This window comes from Budorcas taxicolor, chromosome 9 (genome assembly GCF_023091745.1).
Source record: "Budorcas taxicolor isolate Tak-1 chromosome 9, Takin1.1, whole genome shotgun sequence".
Lineage (NCBI taxonomy): Eukaryota > Metazoa > Chordata > Mammalia > Artiodactyla > Bovidae > Budorcas > Budorcas taxicolor.
The window spans coordinates 51,881,969-51,903,284 of record NC_068918.1 but is presented as its reverse complement, the minus strand read 5'-3'; the positions used below and the strand labels follow the sequence as shown (position 1 = coordinate 51,903,284).

At 35.5% G+C, this 21,316-nt stretch overlaps 1 protein-coding gene and 1 non-coding gene across 2 annotated transcripts; one reads left to right on the top strand and one right to left on the bottom strand.

Moving 5' to 3' along the window:
* The first annotated feature begins 337 nt into the window (after positions 1 to 337).
* On the top strand, positions 338 to 20,236 carry CASP8AP2 (caspase 8 associated protein 2). The gene is made up of 10 exons (XM_052645983.1): positions 338 to 392; positions 4,757 to 4,825; positions 7,389 to 7,489; positions 8,045 to 8,119; positions 8,980 to 9,095; positions 10,833 to 13,048; positions 13,591 to 16,717; positions 17,777 to 17,876; positions 18,538 to 18,624; positions 20,194 to 20,236. Exons 1-9 carry the CDS (start codon positions 338 to 340, stop codon positions 18,592 to 18,594), a joined length of 5,916 nt encoding a protein of 1,971 aa, XP_052501943.1. The 3' UTR covers positions 18,595 to 18,624; positions 20,194 to 20,236.
* On the bottom strand, positions 7,070 to 7,131 carry LOC128053630 (U7 small nuclear RNA). Its single transcript, XR_008199947.1, has one exon. It is a non-coding gene; the product is annotated as a U7 small nuclear RNA (small nuclear RNA).
* Positions 20,237 to 21,316: the final 1,080 nt, after the last annotated feature.

The window sequence follows — 21,316 nt, the reverse complement described above, 5'->3', positions numbered from 1 at the left end:
AAACGACCAAAGCGACTTAGCAGCAGTATGATAGTTGGCTTATTTTAGTCTAAAAGCTAATTTATATTTTTGTCTACTTTATAAAATCGGCATCATTTACTTTGTGATATGGGTTAACCATATCAGCAAGTTTAAGACTTTTTATCGTTTTAGCTTTTAGAAAATGCCAGACATTAAAAAGAAAACAGCAGAGTGAACTCTGTCATTGTGTCCAAATTTGAAAGTTATCTTTTAATTTAAAGCTAAGTTTAGTCTCTGAATTGTGAGGTTGATTTTAACGGTGGAGAATATTTCTATTTAATACCTTAGATGGCGACTATCAAAAAGAAATAGGATCATGGCAGCAGATGATGACAATGGTGATGGAACAAGTTTATTTGATGTCTTTTCTGGTAAGAGCTCATTTTAAATCTTTCTAAATTTATTTAATTATAAAGTAATGTATTTATTCTCATTGATAACACTGTCATTATCAACTTTTTCTCCCCACACGTAAATGAATACAATAAAGTGCTTGGCAAATAGAAAGTGCTTAGTAAGTGAGAACTTTCTTATTTTATACTTTCAGGCCTCTTAAATATAATAAAATTAACAACTTTGCCAGTATAAGCAGTAATTATTTTTTATTGTCATATTAAAAAATATAAGGGAAAAAATAAAAGTAAAAAAAGCTGGCTTAAAACTCAACACTCAAAAATGAAGATCATGGTATCTAGTCCCATCACTTCATGCAAACAGATGGGGAAAAAATGGAAATAGTGACAGATCTTATTTTGGGGGGCCAAAATCACTGTGGATAGTGACTGCAACCATGAAATTAAAAGACACTGGTTTCTTGGAAGAAAAGCTATGACAAATCTAGATGTGCGTGCATGCTGTTGCTTCGGTTGTATTCAACTCTTTGCAACACCATGGACTGTAGCCCACCAGGCTCCTCTGTCTGTGGGATTCTCCAGACAAGAATACTGGAGTGGGTTGCCATTTCCTCCTCCCAGGAATCGTACCCACATAGCTCCTGGTTGTCCTGCTTTGCAGGTGGATTCTTTACCATTAAGCCACCTGGGAAGCCTGACAAACCTAGACAGTATATTAAAAAGCAGAGACATCACTTTCCTGAACAAGGTCCAAATAGTCAAAGCTGTGGTTTTTCCAGTAGTCATGTACTGATGTGAAAGTTGGACCATAAAGAAGGCTGAGCACTGAAGAATTGATGCTTTCAAAATGTGGTGCTTTAGAAGACTCTTGAGAGTCCCTTGGACAACAAGGAGATCAAACTAGTCAATCCTACAGAAAATCAACCCTGAATATTCTTTGGAAGGACTTGATCCTGAAGCTCCAATACTTTGGTCACCTGATGCAAAGAGCCAACTCATTGGAAAAGACCCTGATGCTGGGAAAGATTGAGGGCTGGAGGAGAAGTGGGCGACAGGATGAGATGGTTGGAATGGCATTATCGACTCAATGGACATGAGTCTGAGCAAACTCTGGGAGACAGTGAAGGACAGGGAGGCCTGGTGTGCTGCAGTCCATGGGGTCACAGAGAGTCGGGCATGACTGAGTGACTGAAGAGTGAACAAGGGAAATTCCTTGGTGGTCCAATGGTTAGGACTTGGTGCTTTCACTGATAAGGCGTATGTGTTTATATATATATACATACACAATTTACCATATATATACTTATATATATGTGATAGATACTTATTACTCTTGAAATTGATATTTCCAGTAAATGGAGTGGTACTTGCTTATTGTTGTTCTGGGAAAAATTAACAGTCACAAATAGATGATAAGTTTGAAAGAGATAGCCAAGACCTAGTAGTAAAATAAGCTCATAAAATGGAAATATTTTTAGTAATATACAGATTTTAAACCTCCAAATCCTGACATAACATTTCAGTTCTTTGGTCTTAATTATAATTATGCTATGACAATCTCATTAAATTTTTTGAGGATATAGTTGTATATTGATTGATCATAATTATGAATGCTATAGAATGAAAAGGGTAGTTGTAAAACATGTCTAGTAGAATTTCATTTTTGCTTGAAGGTGGTTTAGTCGCTAAATCGTGTCTGACTCTTGGACCCCATGGACTGTAGCCTGCCAGACTCCTCTGTCCATTGGATTCTCCGGGCAAGAATACTGGAGTGGTTTGCCATTTCCTTCTCCAGGGTATCTCATTGACCCCAGGTCTCCTGCATTGCAGGCAGATTCTTTATCAACTGAGCTATGAGGAAAAATATGTTTTAAAAAATAATATCCATAGACATGAATAGATTCACATGGTATATGGCTGTCATCACCACTCTGGATAGCATTATTTGTTTTTTGGTGTTATTATTTTTGCTGATGTTTTCTCAAATTGTTATGCTGCTATATATTTGTCTTACGATATTTTTTCTTTGAAAAATTCTAAACCAATTAAAAAATGGAAAGTATAATATAATGACCACCTTTACTTTTCATTTAGATTCATAAGTATCACAACTGTTAACTCTTATTTTGAAGGACAAAACTATCTTGTTATTCTCATTTGCTGGAAATAGCTGTTTTCATTTCTGTATATTGCTCTCTCAAGTTTTTGTCCACATGCATACATTGTTTGATAGTCACATACACAGTGTACATTTTTATTTTTACTAGTTAACATGATTTCACAAACATTTTTATTCCTGTAACATTTTTGTACTTGTCTTTTATTATATCTGTAATTTCAGACTTATAGAAAAGTTGCAAGAGTAAGAACATGCAAGGAGCCTTTTACCTATGCCAGTGGCTTTAACACTGTGCATATACTTTTTAATTTATACACATACGTACACACAGTTTTTTCCTGACCTATTTGATAACCAGTTGTATACATTATGGTCCTTACATCCAAATACTTCAGTGTATATTTCATGAGCAAAAGTTGGTTTTCTTACATAAAGACAGCATAATCATCAATTTCAGTAAATTTAACACTAATGCTATAATTTTATTTAGTCTACCATCTTTATACCAGTTTTATCAGTTAATACAATAATGTCCTTTATTGCTGTGATTGGATTTAAACCTATCATTTTAAAAGTTTAGTTTGTCTCATCAGTTTTTATTTTTTTCTGATTTTCTTGCCTTTTTCAAATATTTGAATGTATTTTAGAATTTCATTCTGATGTACAAATTAGCTTTTTGGTTATACCTTTCTGCAGTGCTTTTTATAATTGGTTGCTCAAGGGAGTGCAATATACATCTTTAACGTTTTATAGTCTAGTTATTAAAAGGTAAGAATCTTTATGTAAGATGTAGAATCTTGTACATATAGTTGCATTTGACCTCCTTCCATCCTTTTATGTTAAAGATGTCTTGAACGCAGTGATACAGTGCTGTAATTTTTATTTTAGCCTGTTGTATGTGTCTTAAATAAACTAAGAGGAGTTAAAACCAACTAGGTGAAATATTAGTCTTTTGTATTTACTCAGTTATTTACCATTTTTGTCCTTCTAGTATCCTCTAGTTTCCTTCTAGCATCACTTTCCTCCCCATTGTCTCTTTTCTTCTGGGACTCCAGGTATATAGTATGTGAGAACTCGGGATATTCTATAGGTTAGTAAGTGATCTTTTTTAAAATATTTTTTCCTCTATTCTTGCAACTGGATAATTTATTGATCTGTCTTCAAGCTCACTGCCTCTTCTGTTGAATCTTTTTACCTTAGGTATTGTAGTTTCAGTTTTAGAATTTTCATTTGGTTTTGGAGTTGTTTTTATTTGTCCTCCAAGATTTCCTTTGATAAATATTGAATTGCATTTTGGACATTGTAAATGTTCAAGATATATGATTCTGTTATATTCCTCTGAAAAGTGCTAGTGTTTTTCATTTTAGTAGTCATTTATCTCGACTGAACTTGATCTTCTGTCTTCCTTTTGGTGAACAGTAGCTGAAATCTCTGTTTAGCTACAGAGATTTTTTAGCTTTTAGCTGGACTCCTGGGAGTCCTTTACTTGTGTTATTCAGATTTGGGCACAATTTGGGGAGTCCTCTGTGGCTCTTTGGATTTCCTCTTTCTAGTTGCTGTTATCACCCCCAAAGTTTTTTCTCTCGTTCTTCAAGCTATTAGGACTGGAAGTGTCCATCTGAGTTTCTCTGCCTACTGTGACTCCAACTAGGGCTTATCCTTGCACTAAAACTTGTAAAAAAAATGAAAAGGGGGATAGGAATTCATTACTTCTTTCAGGGGTCATCTCCTCTCCAGTTTTTGCTTGCTTTGGATTGCTCTTTAGTTCTTCAGATAGCTTTTTTTTTTTTTAAATTTAGATACAGTTTACATATTATAATAATTTCAGATGTACAATATAATAATTCCATATTTGTATATATTGTGAAATGATTGCCACAGTAAATCCAGTGATAGAGCATTAACCAAAGTTAGCTTTTAATATTTCATTTAGAGTTTTTATTTTTGCAGAAAGATTGTTCTGATACTGGATTGGGAATCTTCTGACTAGTATGGTTTTTAAAGTGAGTTTTTAAGTCTGTATCTATTTACTGGTTGTTACTAGATGGGGAATCTTCTTACTAGTATGGTTTTGAAAGTGAGTTTTTAAGTCTGTATCTGTGTATTAAGATGTGTATGTTTATAAGGATGTACAAAAGCTTCTAAACAGCTTTTTTTTGGCACAAGACTGATACTGTTTTTCTGGTCCTTCAGAGTAGAAATGGAAAAACTTCACTAAGTACATAGAGTCAGTTTTAACCAGTCTTTTTTTTTTTTTTTCCAGCTTCTCCTCTTAAAAATAATGATGAAGGTTCTTTGGACATATATGCTGGGTTGGACAGTGCTGGTTCTGGTATGTAAATTCTGTAACAAAATACTATGTCATTTTGTTTGGTCAGTCTGTTGGAAGTGTTTATTTTGTTGTTACCAATTCCTGGCATAACTCATAGCTTCTCAACAGTTTGCCTTTTCTTTGAAATGATTGTACTCAGGTAACTATTTTTTACCCAAATCTTTATCAGTGAAAAAATTAGCCCTTAGGTTTGTTTTTCATCTGGGTGTCAGATTTAATCAGACCTTATGGAAGAGTATTTTGTACTATTGAAAATAAAGCTGGTGGTGGTGACTGCATGTATTACCTCACACACTGTTACAGGCTACGTGATATTCAGTTCAGTTCAGTTCAGTTGCTCAGTTGTGTCCGACTCTTTGAGACCCCATGAATCACAGCACGCCAGGCCTCCCTGTCCATCACCAACTCCCAAAGTTCACTCAGACTCACATCCATCAAGTCAGTGATGCCATCAGGCCATCTCATCCTCTGTCATCCCCTTCTCCTCCTGCCCCCAATCCCTCCCAGCATCAGAGTCTTTTCCAATGAGTCAACTCTTTGCATGAGGTGGCCAAAGTACTGGGGTTTCAGCCTTAGCATCATTCCTTCCAAAGAAATCCCACGGCTGATCTCCTTCAGAATGGACTGGTTGGATCTCCTTGCAGTCCAAGGGACTCTCAAGAGTCCTCTCCAACACCACAGTTCAAAAGCATCAATTCTTCGGCGCTCAGCCTTCTTCACAGTCCAACTCTCACATCCATACATGATCACTGGAGAAACTCCATAGCCTTGACTAGACGGACCTTTGTTGGCAAAGTAATGTCTCTACTTTTATGTGATATTAGAACTTTTGAAAAGGGTAGGTACTATATGTATTTTCAAATGAATCAGTACGGGTATAATATGCAGAGTCTGATGACCTGTCTAATTGAGAAAACTTTTCTGCAATCAGATTTTTCAAAGCTTCAAACAAATATGATCTTTACATCTGACTTGTTGACGAATTTCTTTTAGGTAAAGTGGTTCTCCAGTTCTAATCTGAAATTAGTATAGATTTAGATGAAATACAAAAGATGAGGAAATGTATAGCTCTTTGGGTAGAGGTAGACACTATATTAAAACGCTTAACATGTATATTTTTCTTTTTTTACCCTAGTTTTATTGAGATATAATTGACTTATAAGTAAGTTTAAGATGTATAGTGTGTCGATTTTATCAACACTTAAATATTGTTCACTTAAATAGTGTGAAATAATTACCACCATAGCATTAGCTAACACCTGTATAGCATCATGTGATTACCACCTCTTTAAGATTACTCTCAGCAGTTTTCGATTATATAAAATAGTGTTATTAACTATAATCACTGTGCTGTACATTATATCCCCAGAACTTATTCATCTTATAGTTGGATGATAGTTTGTGCTTGTCCACAAACCTGAAAAAGTTTGATCAATCTCTCTTTTTCCCCACCCCTGGCCCTTGGCAACCATCATTTTTAGTCTCTGTTTCCATACATTTCAGTTTTTAATTTAAAAAAAAATTTTTTTTTTTTGGCCCTTCTGCTCGGCTCATGGGATTTTAATTCTCCTGTCAGGAATGGAACCCCTGCCCCTTGCATTGAAAGCATGTAGTCTTAACCTGTGGTCTGCCAGGCAGTTCCCTTTATTGAAATACAGTTGACTTACATTGTTTTGTTAGTTTCAGGTATACAGTAATGTGATTCAGTTATATAGATAGATAGAGATATATTCTTTTTTTGTATTCTTTTCCATTATAGGTTATTATAAGATATTAAGTATGGTTGCAGATTTTAAATTCAGGTTTTTAATTCGATTTGATTTCTGTGTGTGCTATATAAATATAAGAGTCTACTTTCTTTTGCTTGTGGCTGTCCAGTTTTCCTAATACCACCTATTGAAGGGACTATCTTTTCCCCATTATATATTCTTGGCTCCTTTGTCATAAGTTGGGACCGTATACGTGTGCCTGCCTACGAAGTCACTTCAGTTGTGTCTAATTCTTTGCAACCGTATGGACTGTGGTCTGCCAGGCTCTTCTGTCCGTGGGATTCTCCAGGCAAGAATACTGGAGTGGGTTGCCATGTTCTTCTCCAGTGGATCTTCCTGACCTGGGATCAAACCCAGGTCTCCCGCGTTGCAGGCAGATTCTTTACCACCTGAGCTGCCTGTGACTGAACATGCCTGTGTGTATTTCTAGGCTTTCTGTTCCGTTCCACTGATCTCTGTATCTTTTCTCCCCCATGGGGGTATTTTCCGGTGTGGACCGGAAAACCTGCTAGACAAATTGTAAAAGAGCTTACACTTATGTGTTTGTTCTCATTCCTATAAAAATACACTTTTGATTACTACAGTGTTGTATTATAGCTTGAAATCAGGAAGTGTGATGCCTCCTCCCTTCATCTTTTTTCTCAAGATTGCTATGGTTATTTGTAGTCTTGTGGTTCCATACATATTTTAGGATTGTTTCCCAATTTCTTAGAAAAATGCCATTGGAGTTTTGATAGGATTTTATCGAATCTGGAAATAGTTATTTTAATGGAAGTGTTTCTTGTTTGTTTTAGACACTGCATCCAAATCCTCTGTACCATCCAGGAATTGTTTGGATTTATATGAAGAAATCCTGACTGAAGAAGGAACTGCAAAGGAGGCAACATATAATGATGTATGGATTACCAGAATTATGAACGATGGTTATTTTGTGCTTTGATATCTCCTGAAATGCAGGCATCGGCTAACTTCTGAATAGGCATTCTGTGTTTGAGAAGTAGCTCTTAGACTAAAAGAACATTTACATCAGTTTCTGCCTTCAGATCTGCTTTAAAACAGTGTCTTCTGAATGTTTGCCTAAATGTAGTTATAATTTTGCTTGATTAAATTTAAGTGTCTATACAAAATCTCAACAGGTAAATCAGTGTGATAAAACATTTTGTCTTTTCATGGTTTGTACTAAATTATAAATTGTCCCAAGACTTCATGCAGGCAAATTTCTTTCTACCTTATTTGAATTTAAAGTTTGGAGACTGAATGTGAAACTAAAGAAAATAACATTATTCAGGCCCAACTTAAAAACCAGTAATCTAACTAAATGCCTGTTAATAGAAATAGACCTCATTTACTCTATTTTGTGAGTTGATTTACAAAATTTTAAATATTTTGAAATGTCATTTAAGTTAAGAAAATAATTTAAAATGATGCTTGAGCTTTTTGTATCTTACAGTTGCAGGCAGAATATGGAAAATGTCAGCTGCAAATGAAAGAGCTGATGAAAAAGTTTAAAGAAATACAGACACAGGTAGAATTATAATGAATATTTTATTTTTGCCTTATTAGCCTTTAAAATAAAAATTTGGTAACATTCTTTGTTAGAAATTAAAATGCTAAAGGGTTGACAGATTATAAGGAAACTTTTTTTCAAAGTATTATGTGAAATAGCAAATCTGGCCAAATATGCATTATTTACTGTGTCAGTGAAACTGATAAAACTGCTTGATTTGTTCAATGATATTGTCCAATGATTAAATAACTGTTGCTAGACTAGTTAATAGTTAAAGAATAGAAAATTTTGATTGTATCATGTGGTTTAAAAGAATGGCTTGAGGAGCCAAGATTTAGAATGACTGATGGGGGAAAATGGTGGTGCCCTCAGTTTTTGCCAGAGTGACTTTTTTTGTTACCATGCTGCAGAATCAGGAATATTCTGTTCTGATTTTTATTTTTTGGTAAAGTTGTTTTTTTTCCCTTTCTCCCAAAGAGCCAGTCAGTCCTCAATTATTCTTTGTTCACCTAAGAATTAGTATATTATTTCAACTTAAACCTCCAGTTATTATATATAACACAAATTTTATCATTTCCAAAATAATGACCCAGGCAGAACTTTTTTTATGTTTATTTATTGGTTTTTCATTTTGAACCCTCTTTTAAATTGTTTCATTTTGAATAGCCTTTCTTTGGTGCCAGTTTCTTCTCTGAATCTCGAACTCCCCATTTGTATAATGAGCATCACTGTATTCCTCCTATGACTATTATGAGAATTTCATAAGATAAAATAAGTCATGCCTAGCATGTAGTTAGCATTCAGTAATCAATAGCTATTACAAGTAGTGGTTTATTCCATAGATACATACTTTACTAAATGTATTTTATGGTGTTTAGAATTTTAGTTTAAAAAATGAAAACCAGTCTCTTAAGAAAAATATCTCAGCACTTATCAAAACTGCCAGAGTGGAAATAAACCGCAAGGATGAAGAAATAAATAATCTTCACCAAAGGTATGATTGAGGGATGTGGATATGTTTGTAAATTACATGAATATTGATATGCAGAATATTTTTAACTTTGAAAAGATAATGAAAATCATGTATTTTGTTAAATTTTTAAGGTTTCATTGAGAGGAGCTAATATTCTAATAGTATATTATCATAATGATTTCTGTATGATTAGTAATAGAATATTGCCACATACCTCTCTGAATGTATCCAGTTTTGTAATATACTGGGCTCTTGTTCTGATATTCTTTGATCCTGAGAAGATGATGGTATATGTCATGGGTTCCAGATGGGGCCCACCAAATTACTAAAATACAAGGAGGATGTTTGTGTCATACATTCTGTCATAGACAACTCTTAAAATATCTCTCAATTATATATTCTTTTTCCTCTGAAATGGATTTTCTACTTAATTTCTCTCTCTCCCTCTCTCACTTTTTTTTTGTTTGGGCCAGTATTTGGCTTCAGAGAATTGCATCTCTTCTCCCCTTGATAGTCCAAACCTCCAAAACAGTTATTGAAATTTGCTATCTCTGTTTCTCCACCTTCCATTTCTCCTCACTCTTGAACCCAGTCCACTCTGACCTCTTCCTCCTGTGACTACCGCTAAATTCATCATATAGTTTTGACTTCTCATTTTAACTTGTCTTTACACACAGTTTGACATAGTTGACACTTTTTTCTTGAAATAGTTTCTCCCTTTGGCTTTCATGACCCTTAGTTTTCTTCCTAACTTGAGACTTATTTTTCTAGTGAAGTTGGCTTTCTTCAAAGCTATGTCTTTACTTTCCTTTCTCTTTCAGTATTTTCTTTTAATGTAATCTTACTTGTACTAGTCAGTTCCATTTATAAGTAGATAACTACTCTATTTCTGTACAAAAGTTTAAAAGTTACCTCATCCAAAACTGAATTTAAGATTGAACCCATTCCGTTGTTCCTTGCTCAGTGGATTCCCCAACATTTATTCAGCTGGTGCAAGCTAGAGGGACTGAAGGACAGAATGACCATTTAATTTATTGCCTAAACCAGGATACTTTTGAGAGTAGAAGGAAGTGCTGTTAGTAATTACACTGATATTACTTGGCAAAATGGGACTTGCAGGCACCCTGCCTTGGAGTCATCAATGACACTTAGCTTTTTGTCATCCTTCAGATCCAAATCCATTACCATGTCCTGTTGATTTTTATGTCTATATTCTCTCAACTCATTTCATTTCTCTCCCATTTCTGTCACTGCTACCCATCACCTCTCAGCTAAACTGGCAGTGGTCTTCGTGCTCAAAACTGTTTATCACCTCTTGCTCCTTCTAGCCTCTGGTTTCTCACTTCTTAATGTTAAAGCCACAGGATACTTTGTAAAGGACAGTTTAGGTCATATATCGCAGAACTACCCCATCCCACCTCTTTTCCTCTTTTTTCCTGCCACTCTTCCCTCCCTCCCTTCTTTTCTTTCTCCTGTAGTGAAGGAAATCTGAACGACATTGGCAAGTGCTGGGAGAGAACTGAGAGGTCCTTCAGGCTTTATTTGAGCAAAGCAAATGAAAGAGAGTTCCTTATTTTAAAAACTTGTCCATTACATTGGAAACTGGTAAATTCTTACTACTTTTTCTTTTTTACAAAGTAAAATTAGTTTTGCCAGTATGTGGGCCCCCAATTTTAAAGTGTATCACATGTGATTAAACCTTGAATTATTAAAAAGAAATTAACCTTGTTTTTGGTGTTAATTTCTATTTCTCAATAGACTGTCGGAGTTTCCACATTTTCGGAATAATCATAAAACTTCAAGGACATCAGATCTAGTTAAAACAAAAGATCTTAAATCCAGATCTCCCCATTTGGATGACTCTTCAAAGACTGATCACAGAGTGAAAAGTGATGTTTCTAAAGACGTACATTATAGCACTTCACTGCCAAACCATGAAAAGGAAGGGAAATCACACTGTGAGAAAAAGAGCACTTTGCATTTGCCTACATCTGTTGAAAAACACTCCACCAATGGCATTTGGTCACGTTTCCATTATCAGGTTGGTGAGAGTGGTTCAAATGAGGATCATAGAAGAGGAAGGAAAGATAGTCGACATAGCCAGTACAACCGGGGGACTGACAGAATACGAAAAGACTTGAGCACTAGCTATGGTGATGGTGAACCAAGGAACGCAGAGGCCAGTCAAAGGCTACAAGGACATCCTGAGAAATATGGTAAAGGTGAACCAAAGGCTGAAAGCAAAACTGCAAAGTTGAAAAGTAACATAGATATAGATTATAAAAATGAACGCATCAGCTCTTCTTGGGAGAAAGATAGCTCTAGAGACAAGTTACACACTCGACTAGAATCTCAAAGTGACAAAAAACTCGAAAGACAAAGTGAAAGATCACAAAATGTAAATAGAAAAGATCTTAAATCACAAGACAAAGAAGAAAGAAAAGTTGATCAGAAGTCAAAATCAGTAGTAAAAGGCCAGGATCATTGGAGAAGATCTGAACGAGCAGTGCTTCCGCATTCCAAAAATGAACCAGCAAAGTCTTCACACAATTCAAATAAATACCATCTAGAGGAGAGAAGAGGCTGGGAAGATTGTAAAAGAAACAGGGCTGTAAGTAATCATAGTTTTCAAGAAGGAAGGTGTCCGTCTTCTCTTTTAGCCAGTAGAACTCACAAACACATTGATTTCACGGAAGTTGATGCTGTGCACCAGCGGGAAAATGCACCTTTCAGAGCAGAAAGGCACAGAACTGAAGAAAAGAGGAAAAGGGAACGAGAGAACAAAGAAGAAAATAAGCATATCAGAAATGAAAGAGTACCTCCGGGACATTTGCAGAAGACTAACAAAGAAGCTAAGAAAACCACCACAGACTTGAAGAGACAGAATGAGCCAAAAAATGATAAAGGGGAAGTCTCTAACAATGATGTTTCTGAAGGAGCAAATAATAAGGAGCCAGCAGTTAGAGCTGAGAGTGCCGCAAATGAACCACAAAACAAAGACTTAAAGTTGAGCTTTATGGAAAAATTGAACTTAACTCTTTCTCCTGCTAAAAAGCAGCCTGTTTCTCAGGATAATCAGCATACAATAACTGATACTCCCCAATCCTGTGACATATGTGATTCTGAGTCATTGGTGCAGGCTAAGACTGTGACATGTGTTCCCTCTGTCAGTGAATATATCACAGAGGAAACCAAATCTGAGTTATTGGAACCAAAGGATGCTCTTACAGCAGCATCTCAACCCAGGACCAGTATTTCAGAACGGAAAGTAGAAGAAAATTGTTTGTCTGTTGCATCTGTGGAGAATACTATGCCTTGTGACACACCCATATGTGCCACAGAGACTTCCTTCTCAGCACCTGTGGAAATGGAACCATCAGAATCTTCGTTGTCTTCATCCACAGAAATGGAACAGACTGTTAATGGTGCCAGGGCAGCAGTTCCTGTGAAAATAGACACAGCACAGACAAATGTTTCTCAGAACGTTGGCTTGGAATTGGATAGCAAAGGAAACAATGACTTAAATTCTTGTAGTATTTCTGAAGAGACAGAAATGAAGGAGGCTTTTTCAACAAATGTGACCAAATCCAGTGAAAGCATTTTGCAGCCTTCAGTTGAAGAAACTGGCATTCTGCCAACCGTCCTTTCAGAAGCTGGTACACCAAATCTTGAGCCTTGTCTTGTAGACCCACCACTAGCTGAGAATAAGTCTTGTCGTTTGGATCCTTGCTTACCTAAAGAGACTCCAGAATCTTCACTTCAGCAGACTGAGTTAATGGATGACACAATGGAAGTTGGTGAAACAAACTCAGTATATCATGATGATGAGAACTCAGTTCTGAGCATTGACTTTAATCAGCTGAGACCTATTCCGGAAGCCATCAGTCCTCTAAATAGTCCAGTGAGACCTGTAGCAAAAGTTCTTAGACTAGAAAGTGCATCTCAAGTTCCATTATATAATAATAGTCATAAAGGTAATACTTTATATTATCTCCTATAGTTTATGTTTATGTGAGAATGTAAAATACACCAGCAAGATGAATTAATGCTTTTTATTTGATAACATAACTAGCGTTCAGACCTCTGTTGTTAACTAGTAATGTACATTGAGCCTTTAGCCTAGATTTAGGTAATGCTTATTTATACAAAAAAGAAAATGGTGAGACAGATTGTTTCAAATATTCTTTGCCTGTTTTCAGATACTTTCTTCTTGTTTAAAAACCATCATCAAATGGCATAGAGTTGGTGATGCTGCTAACATCAAGAAACAAACAGTTGGTTTTGCTGGTTACCCAAATGATCAAACTGTACACTATCATTATTATCAGTCACCTTCTCAGACCAGTAAAGATGAATCATGATAAGTGTTAGACGTTAACATTCTGCTTTTTTTTAAAAAAAGCTATTAAATAATAAACTGCCTCAACATTTAATTTTTTGTTATATTTAACGTGGAAATGTTAAACGACAAACACTCATTGGTCGTGTGGCAATACTATGCTTTTCTCTTTCACAGATGTGTTTCTACCAAATTCAGCTCATTCTACCTCCACGAGTCAGTCTGATCTCAACAAGGAAAATCAAAAGCCAGTATGTAAATCTGACAAATTTGCAGAAGCAGACTCCCACAAGTCATCTTTAGATGAATTAGAAGAAGGAGAAATTATAAGTGACAATGAAAAACCTGAACCACAAAGAAGTTTTGACAAAAGTGCCAAACCAAGAGCTTCTACAGAAGTGCAGAACACAAAAACTAGCCCAGAAAGTAGGAAAAGCTCTGTGCGTTTGGATAAAGACAATAGGAAGATATCCTCTATGAAAATGCATCAGACCAAAAGCAGATGGAACAGAAGACGAAGTGAGTCTAGCAGATCTTCAAAAACAGAGAAGAAAGAGAGGTCAATGAGTACTTCCAGCCTGGAAAAAATAGTTCCAATCATAGTCACACCCTCTTCTGTCCGAGAGATTATGCATATGTTACGAATGATAAGAAAACATGTAAGGAAAAATTATATGAAATTCAAGGTAAAATTTTCATTAATACAATTTCATAGAATTATTGAGTCGGCAATTTTGAGTTTTACATCACTAATTAAATACCTGGACTTGTCCAAAATATCTAAGTCAGTGACTACTTTACAGAAGAACCTCTGTGATGTTATAGAATCCAAACTCAAGCAAGTTAAAAAGAATGGCATCGTGGATCGTTTATTTGAACAGCAGCTGCCAGATATGAAAAAAAAATTGTGGAAATTTGTAGATGAACAGCTTGATTATTTGTTTGCAAAACTTAAGAAAATCTTTGTAAAGTTTTGTGACTCCATAAATGTTGGCAGTGATAGTGACGAAGGAAAGCTTGAAAAGAAAAGTAAAGAGAAGGCACGATCTTCACACTGTCAGAAGGGGAATATAAACAACTTGGGCAAAGAAATGATGAAAGAGAAATCCCCCAAATCAGAAGATTATGGTTCTTCTAAGTCTTCAGTAGGTTGTAAAAAATCTGAGGAAAAACATCAAGAGCAAAAGAATTCCAATATTAACACAGTAAAGCATGACATTAAAAAGACTGCTAACACTTGCTTTGATAATATGAAGAATCCTCAATCTGAAGAGCATTCCTTGGAACCAAACTGCTTGAGCACCCCAAAGCCAGGAAAAATTGAAGGTAGCACCACAGAGGATGCCCAGACATCCCAGCTCGCTCCTTTGAAGCCAGAACGCAGTTTCGAGATTCTTACTGAACAGCAGGCGTCTAGCCTTACATTTAATTTAGTGAGTGATGCACAGATGGGAGAAATATTTAAAAGTTTGTTGCAAGGTTCTGATCTTTTGGACAACAATGTTAACTGTAATGAAAAAAGTGAGTGGGAGTTAAAGACACCAGAGAAACAGCTGCTAGAGAGTCTCAAATGTGAATCTATACCAGCTTGTACAACTGAAGAGCTCGTTTCAGGGGTGATTTCTCCCTGCCCTAAGATAATTAGTGATGACAACTGGTCCTTACTGTCATCTGAGAAAGGTCCATCTCTGTCTTCAGGGCTTTCATTGCCAGTTCATCCAGATGTGTTGGATGAAAATTGTATGTTTGAAGTGTCCACTAACATAGCTTTAAGTAAAGATAATGTATGTGGTTCAGAAAAGAGCAAGCCCTGCATTTCTTCCATACTTCTTGAAGATCTAGCCGTCTCTTTAACAGTACCATCGCCTCTGAAGTCAGATGGCCATCTCAGTTTTTTAAAGCCAGAAGCTTTGTCTAATTCAACACCTGAAGAAGTTATTAGTGCCCATTTTAGTGAGGATGCCTTACTGGAGGAAGAGGACGCATCTGAACAGGATATTCATTTAGCCCTGGAGTCTGATAATTCAAGCAGTAAATCAAGTTGTTCGTCATCATGGACAAGCCGGCCTGTTGCTCCAGGCTTTCAGTACCACCCTAACCTCCCCATGCACGCTGTCATAATGGAAAAGTCCAATGATCACTTCATTGTGAAAATTCGGCGTGCAGCACCATCTACCTCCCCTGCTCTTGTACAGAATACAGTGGCTGATGAATATCTGCCGAGAGTGGAAAAGGAAGCTGATGAAGCAGTGGAGGAAGAATATGTTTCATGTCAGAACAGAGCTTTTAAATCTGTGGAGGAACTGAAAAATTCCAGTAAGAATGTTGATGGTAGATTAGTTCATGAGGAACAAGACTGTGTGATACAAACAGAAGTTCCTGACATATATGAATTTCTTAAAGATGCTTCAGGTAAAGTGAGTCAAAGTACTGAAGAGGCTGAAGAATGTTTCAAGTTGCATCAAGTATGGGAACCAAAAGTGCCTGAAGGCATTGAAGAATTGCCTCCAGTGGAAGAAATATCACATTCTGTTGAGGATCATCTTCCAAGCACATGTATAGACCTCACAAAAGATCCAGTCACCGAGACCAAAAAGTTGGGGGAATTTGTAGAAGTAACAGTTTTAAATATTGATCAGTTGGGATGTTCTGGAAGTAGTATGGATCAAAATGCTCCAGTATTAGACAATATGCAGCCTGAAACTGTTGATACTTTTATTGATTTGACACAAGATGTTTCAAGTGACAGTAAAAATGAAGGTAACCATCCTGCTGGAGTCGTTGAAGACTTGGGGTGTCCAGTGATATGTGTCGATGAAGATAACTCGAAGGAAGAAAATGTGCAGGTGGCGAACAGGCCTTTGGAACGCGTCATTGAGGAGGCCTGTATCGATCTAACCTCGGAAGCTTCCGGTTTGGGTGAAATGAAAAAGGATGATTTAAACTCAGAGTCAGCATTAAATTCCAACAGTTCAGAGTTGCCTGGGATGTTGGATAACCCTCACAAAAAGAGAAGAAATCTCTCTGATCTAAATCCTTCTTCTCAGAAAAAACAGAGAAAGGAAACAGACTTAACCAGTAGGGAAAAGACCAAAAAAATTACCCAAGACTCTTGTGAGAATGTTAATGCTCATCGAAGGAAAGCCAGTAAGAAAAAGGCCCCTTCAGTGACTAAAGACCCCTCATCATTAAAGGAAAGCCAAGGGACTAAGGATACATCAGCAGCGTCTGCCAATTCTTTTATAAGCCTTTCTGCAAAGAACGTTATTAAAAAGAAGGGAGAAATTATAGTTTCGTGGACAAGGTAAGAATCTTAAGAGACTATTAAATCACCAGGGAATTTTGAGACACCAGAAATCTATCATGTCATAGTTTTATCCCAACTTAAAATAGGGAAAGGGATCACTTCAAAAGTGGCCAAGGTTGGTAGAAAATAAACTCTAGGATACAGCCCAGCTGTACTGTAGAACAGTCTAGAGCAGTGGTTGTTGACCAGGGATGTGTATTGGCATGGTGGACAGAACTTTTTGCTATGTTTACCTCACTTTTTCAATGGAAAAAAAAAATCTTTCACTCGTAAGGGACCTAGGATACACAAATTCTCTTTAGAAAGGAGGAATGACAGGTGGTGAATAGGACAGAAAGTGTGAGTGTTTGTAATTTGAGTTTTCCCCTGAAATTAGAAGTTTCAAAAAAAAGTTTTATAAATTTTGTTGTATTTTAATATGAACTTAAAAAAAAATGCAGATGTAAAGACCGCATTTCATATGTAAAGGCAACCACAGTTGTGAACCATTAAGCTAGAGGAACATGATCTCCAGACTGGCCAGAGTATATAATGATACTGAATTTTCTTGAAATTGGGATCAGTTTTAATACCTCAGTCCTCCATGCTTTCATTTCAGGTAACCAGTAGATGGTAAAATCTCAGGGATTGTAATAACAAGCATTGGTTCAGACCATGGAGAAAAAGCAGAGCTCTAGGGATCAGAAGATCTGAATTCTGTATTACTTTTTGGTTCTTCTCACCTATTGAGTCTGTGATCACGTTTGGGCCCTAACTTTAGTACTATTTACACACTACAGGTAGAATTTTAAGAAAATCTTTCATTTTTGTCATTAGAAAATACATTAGTGTATTTGTTTTAGAAAATTTGGAAAATATATATGAACTCAAAGATTAAAATCATCCATAGTCTTATCTCTCAAATAACCATTGACCATATTTAAGTATATATACTTTTCCTTTTTTGATGAGTTTTAACAAAAATGCCAATTCTTATTAGTAGATATTAAGAAAGTGAACTTTTTGTTACCTTTCTGTTCTAACCTACAAAAACTAAATAACATTTTTCCCCTTCAGAAATGATGACCGGGAAATTTTATTGGAATGTCAGAAAAAAGGGCCATCATTGAAAACATTTACTCATTTAGCTGCTAAGTTGAATAAAAATCCATATCAGGTAACTACCCAAATTTTTCATCTCTATTGTTTCACAGATGGTACTATTCTAAATACTTAGCTTTTATTTTTAATGTGTTTAAAATATATAGATATTTATTAGCTAACATCTTTAAAAGTATTACTCTTTGGAGATTCCCTGGTCATCCAGTAAATAAGACTCCATACTTATATTAGCAAGAGTGTGGATTCAGTCCCTGGTTGGGGAGCCAAGGTCCTGCAGGCTGCACAGTGGGGCCAAAAAAGTATGGTTCTTCATGTTCTTCATGTAGAACTGTTAAAAGCTTGGTGATTGTGGAAGAAATTTAAAACAATCCTAATTCTTCTTTCTGGCATTTTACCGTTTACTTATTTGATCTCAAGCAATTTTGTAATGATACTTTCTTGCTTAAGAAAGTTTAATATTGAAAAGTTAAATAGCAGTTACCTTTATTATGAAGATATTTTGTTTTTCAAAGCATTACTTTACCATTATTATTAAGGGTAGCTTTCTCTGTCTTTAAATGTTTTCTTTTTTTCCCCCACAAATCAGAAGGCTGACTTTATTTTTTTTTATTTTTAAAAAATTTATTTATTTTAGATGTTTTATAAAAATATTCATCAAAGATACAAAAATATATTATTGCAATATTTACAGTTAACCCTCATTTAAAATTTTTCAGGTCTCAGAAAGATTCCAGCAGCTAATGAAGCTCTTTGAAAAGTCCAAATGCAGGTAGTTAATGGTTACACTGCAGGAGGCTAGTAAAGTAAGTGTTTGACACTGTACCTGTTCGGTTAATGGCCTGTTAAGTCACTGAAGATGTGAGTGGTGGGTGAGAGACATCCAGTTGAGCTCATGCTTCAGACACAGGTTGGAGGATGATTGCTCATGAAGTCTTCTTAGTCACCTATCTTAGAAGGTGGGACATGCTCAGTGGATACCCTTTCTCCTCCACCTTCTGTATGCTCATGAGTCTAAGGCAGGGGCAAATCCATCTGATGATTGATTACAAATTTTTATAGATAAAGAAAAGAAAACATTCTTGAATAGCAGTGTATTTCATAGCCAGTGAAGTCTGTGCAGTCATTGTAATTTAACATTTTTCTTATTTTTAATGGAGTTCTAAAATACTTTAAATACAAAACATACATTTAAAAACATGAAATCCATTGTCATCTGAAGAGGTGACACAATTTACCACATTAAATTATTACTTGTACAGATTTATTAAGGCAATACATATCAGTTTTTTTCTTTAAGACCTAGGCCAGTTGCCTAACTATTTTGGATTTTTCTGTAAGGAAAATTGTAAAGATATTTAACAAATCACTATTTTTCAGTTGATTTGTAGTCATAGTTATTTGAATCCAAAACACGCAACTTTATAGATAAATCTTAATAAAAACCATATTTGTACATTGATCTCATTGTGAGGGTTCTGAATATTTTTGGGTTATAAGAATCTGTTCCTAAACTTAGTATAAATTACTGTCTTTTAGATAATCTGTTAATTTCAGTATCCTCTTAGAGGAACTAGTTTGTTAATGAAATCTTCAAAAGATATTTAGTAGTTCATGTGAAGTTAAAATTCTATATATGTAATTCAGAATATAAGATTGAATAATGGGGAATTTGAAGAAAAAAATTATTCTAAAGAACCTTAAAAAAGTCGTTTGAGGTGAAAATTGCCTGATTAGTTTTCAGATTCATTATAAATAAATTTACATTTTTTCACTACGTTTAGGAGATTAAACTGCGGTTTTATCTGAACGTTGTCATAAAATATGACTTCCATTCTCTTTTTGAAGATAATGTCCATTCATGACAGAATTAACTTTTATCTGGAAGTGATGTTTATTAGTTTGAAATTTCCAAATTCCATTGCAAATGTACAATTTTATCATGGATTTGATACTTGACATTTTATTTGCTTGCATGATAGCAAAAATAGTATGTTATTTCAGTCCTAGTTTGTTTCTTTGCTGATTTTTTTTCCTTCAAGTACTATAGTCTCATTAAATTCTTGTCAAAAGGAGAGTGTAATGATAAAGTTACCAACCTGATTCTGCTTGCAACAAGGGAGACGCAGGTTCAATCCCTGGATTGGGAAGATCCCTGGAGAAGGGCATGGCAACCCACTCCAGTATTCTTGCCTGGAGAATCCATGGACAGAGGATTCTGGCAGGCTGAAGTTCATGGGGTTGCAAAGAGTCTGACATGACTGAGTGACTCACACACACATTGTCTAAGTAGAACTCACTTGAAAGAACAGTACTTTATGAAATGATCATATCAGAAAACAGAATCATAACTTTAGCATTTTCTTATATTACAGATAAGTTGCTGAGTTGCTTGGAGTCTTAATTGATATTGCATACTACACAAAAGCTTGGAATTCTTCATGTTTTTAATGGAGCAGGAGAGGGCAGTTTTATGACATATTTGATTACCAGATAATAATCTGCATTTGTTATTACTTGCTGACTCTTTACTTCAGGCCAACATGGTCAACTTGTTCCTGACATCAGTCCAACTTGCTCACCCGTTACTGGTCAGAATATTTATTTTGTCCTTACAGACAAAATCTATTTCTAAACAGGTTACAATTCATTATTAAGGTAAAAGCAACAATGAAACAGTATTGAAATCTTAGTTTTGATATTTCAAAGAAATGACTTTCTTTTCTAGATTTTTAAAAATAGTTTTGTAGCATTTTAAACTTAATGATTATTTACTTTGTTTCATCCATTTTTATTTGCTTTTGTAATTGCCTGTCCTCATTTTGTTAAATTGTAAAATAATTTAAATAGTGTATCTGTAAATATGTATAATTATAATGATGTAAAATACTTTCTTTGTGTTTATATGTGTGGGTGTATACACACACATGAATGGCTGTGCCTAGCCAAGGATTTTTTTATTTGTATAAAACTTTTTGTATAAAGTTTGCTTTCATTACCAGTAATGTATAAATAAAACCATGTAAAGTTCTGTTATATTCTGATTAGAATGTTTCTTTTATTGTGTATTAGAATGTTTCTTTTATTGTGTTTAGATAGTAATTAAAATGGAAAAAAGATAAAATGCTCAGGGGCCTTTGGGGCTATTTTGAAGTGGTTCAAAATAGTGGCGTGGCTAGCTAAATGTGCTGGAGTAGATTCATTGGAGCAAACCAGTTGCTTTTGCCTGCTTTGTCACAGCAGGTACTGGTACAGTGAACAGTGCCCCAGGGGTCCTCACAAACAAAATCAGGGCAGTGCAAAAATTCCTTTTGGGTGAAGATCTGGGAATAGCAGGTAAGGATTGCTTAACTATGCATTATTTATCCATCCCTCTCTCTTCAGACTGGTGGTACTGGTAGGTTACAATCTAGGCTTGGGGCTCTGAAGTTACTGAGGAAATTACCATTTCTCCCAGTTTCTGCAGGGGAAGGAAGCCCTGATCTGAACAATTACTTG

Coding starts and splice junctions, on each gene's coding strand:
- CASP8AP2 (XM_052645983.1), top strand. CDS start 338: ATGGCAGCAGATGATGACAATGGTGATGGAACAAGTTTATTTGATGTC. Junction 7,490..8,044: donor AGGAGGCAACATATAATGAT/GTATGGATTACC, acceptor TGTATCTTACAG/TTGCAGGCAGAATATGGAAA. Junction 8,120..8,979: donor TTAAAGAAATACAGACACAG/GTAGAATTATAA, acceptor TATGGTGTTTAG/AATTTTAGTTTAAAAAATGA.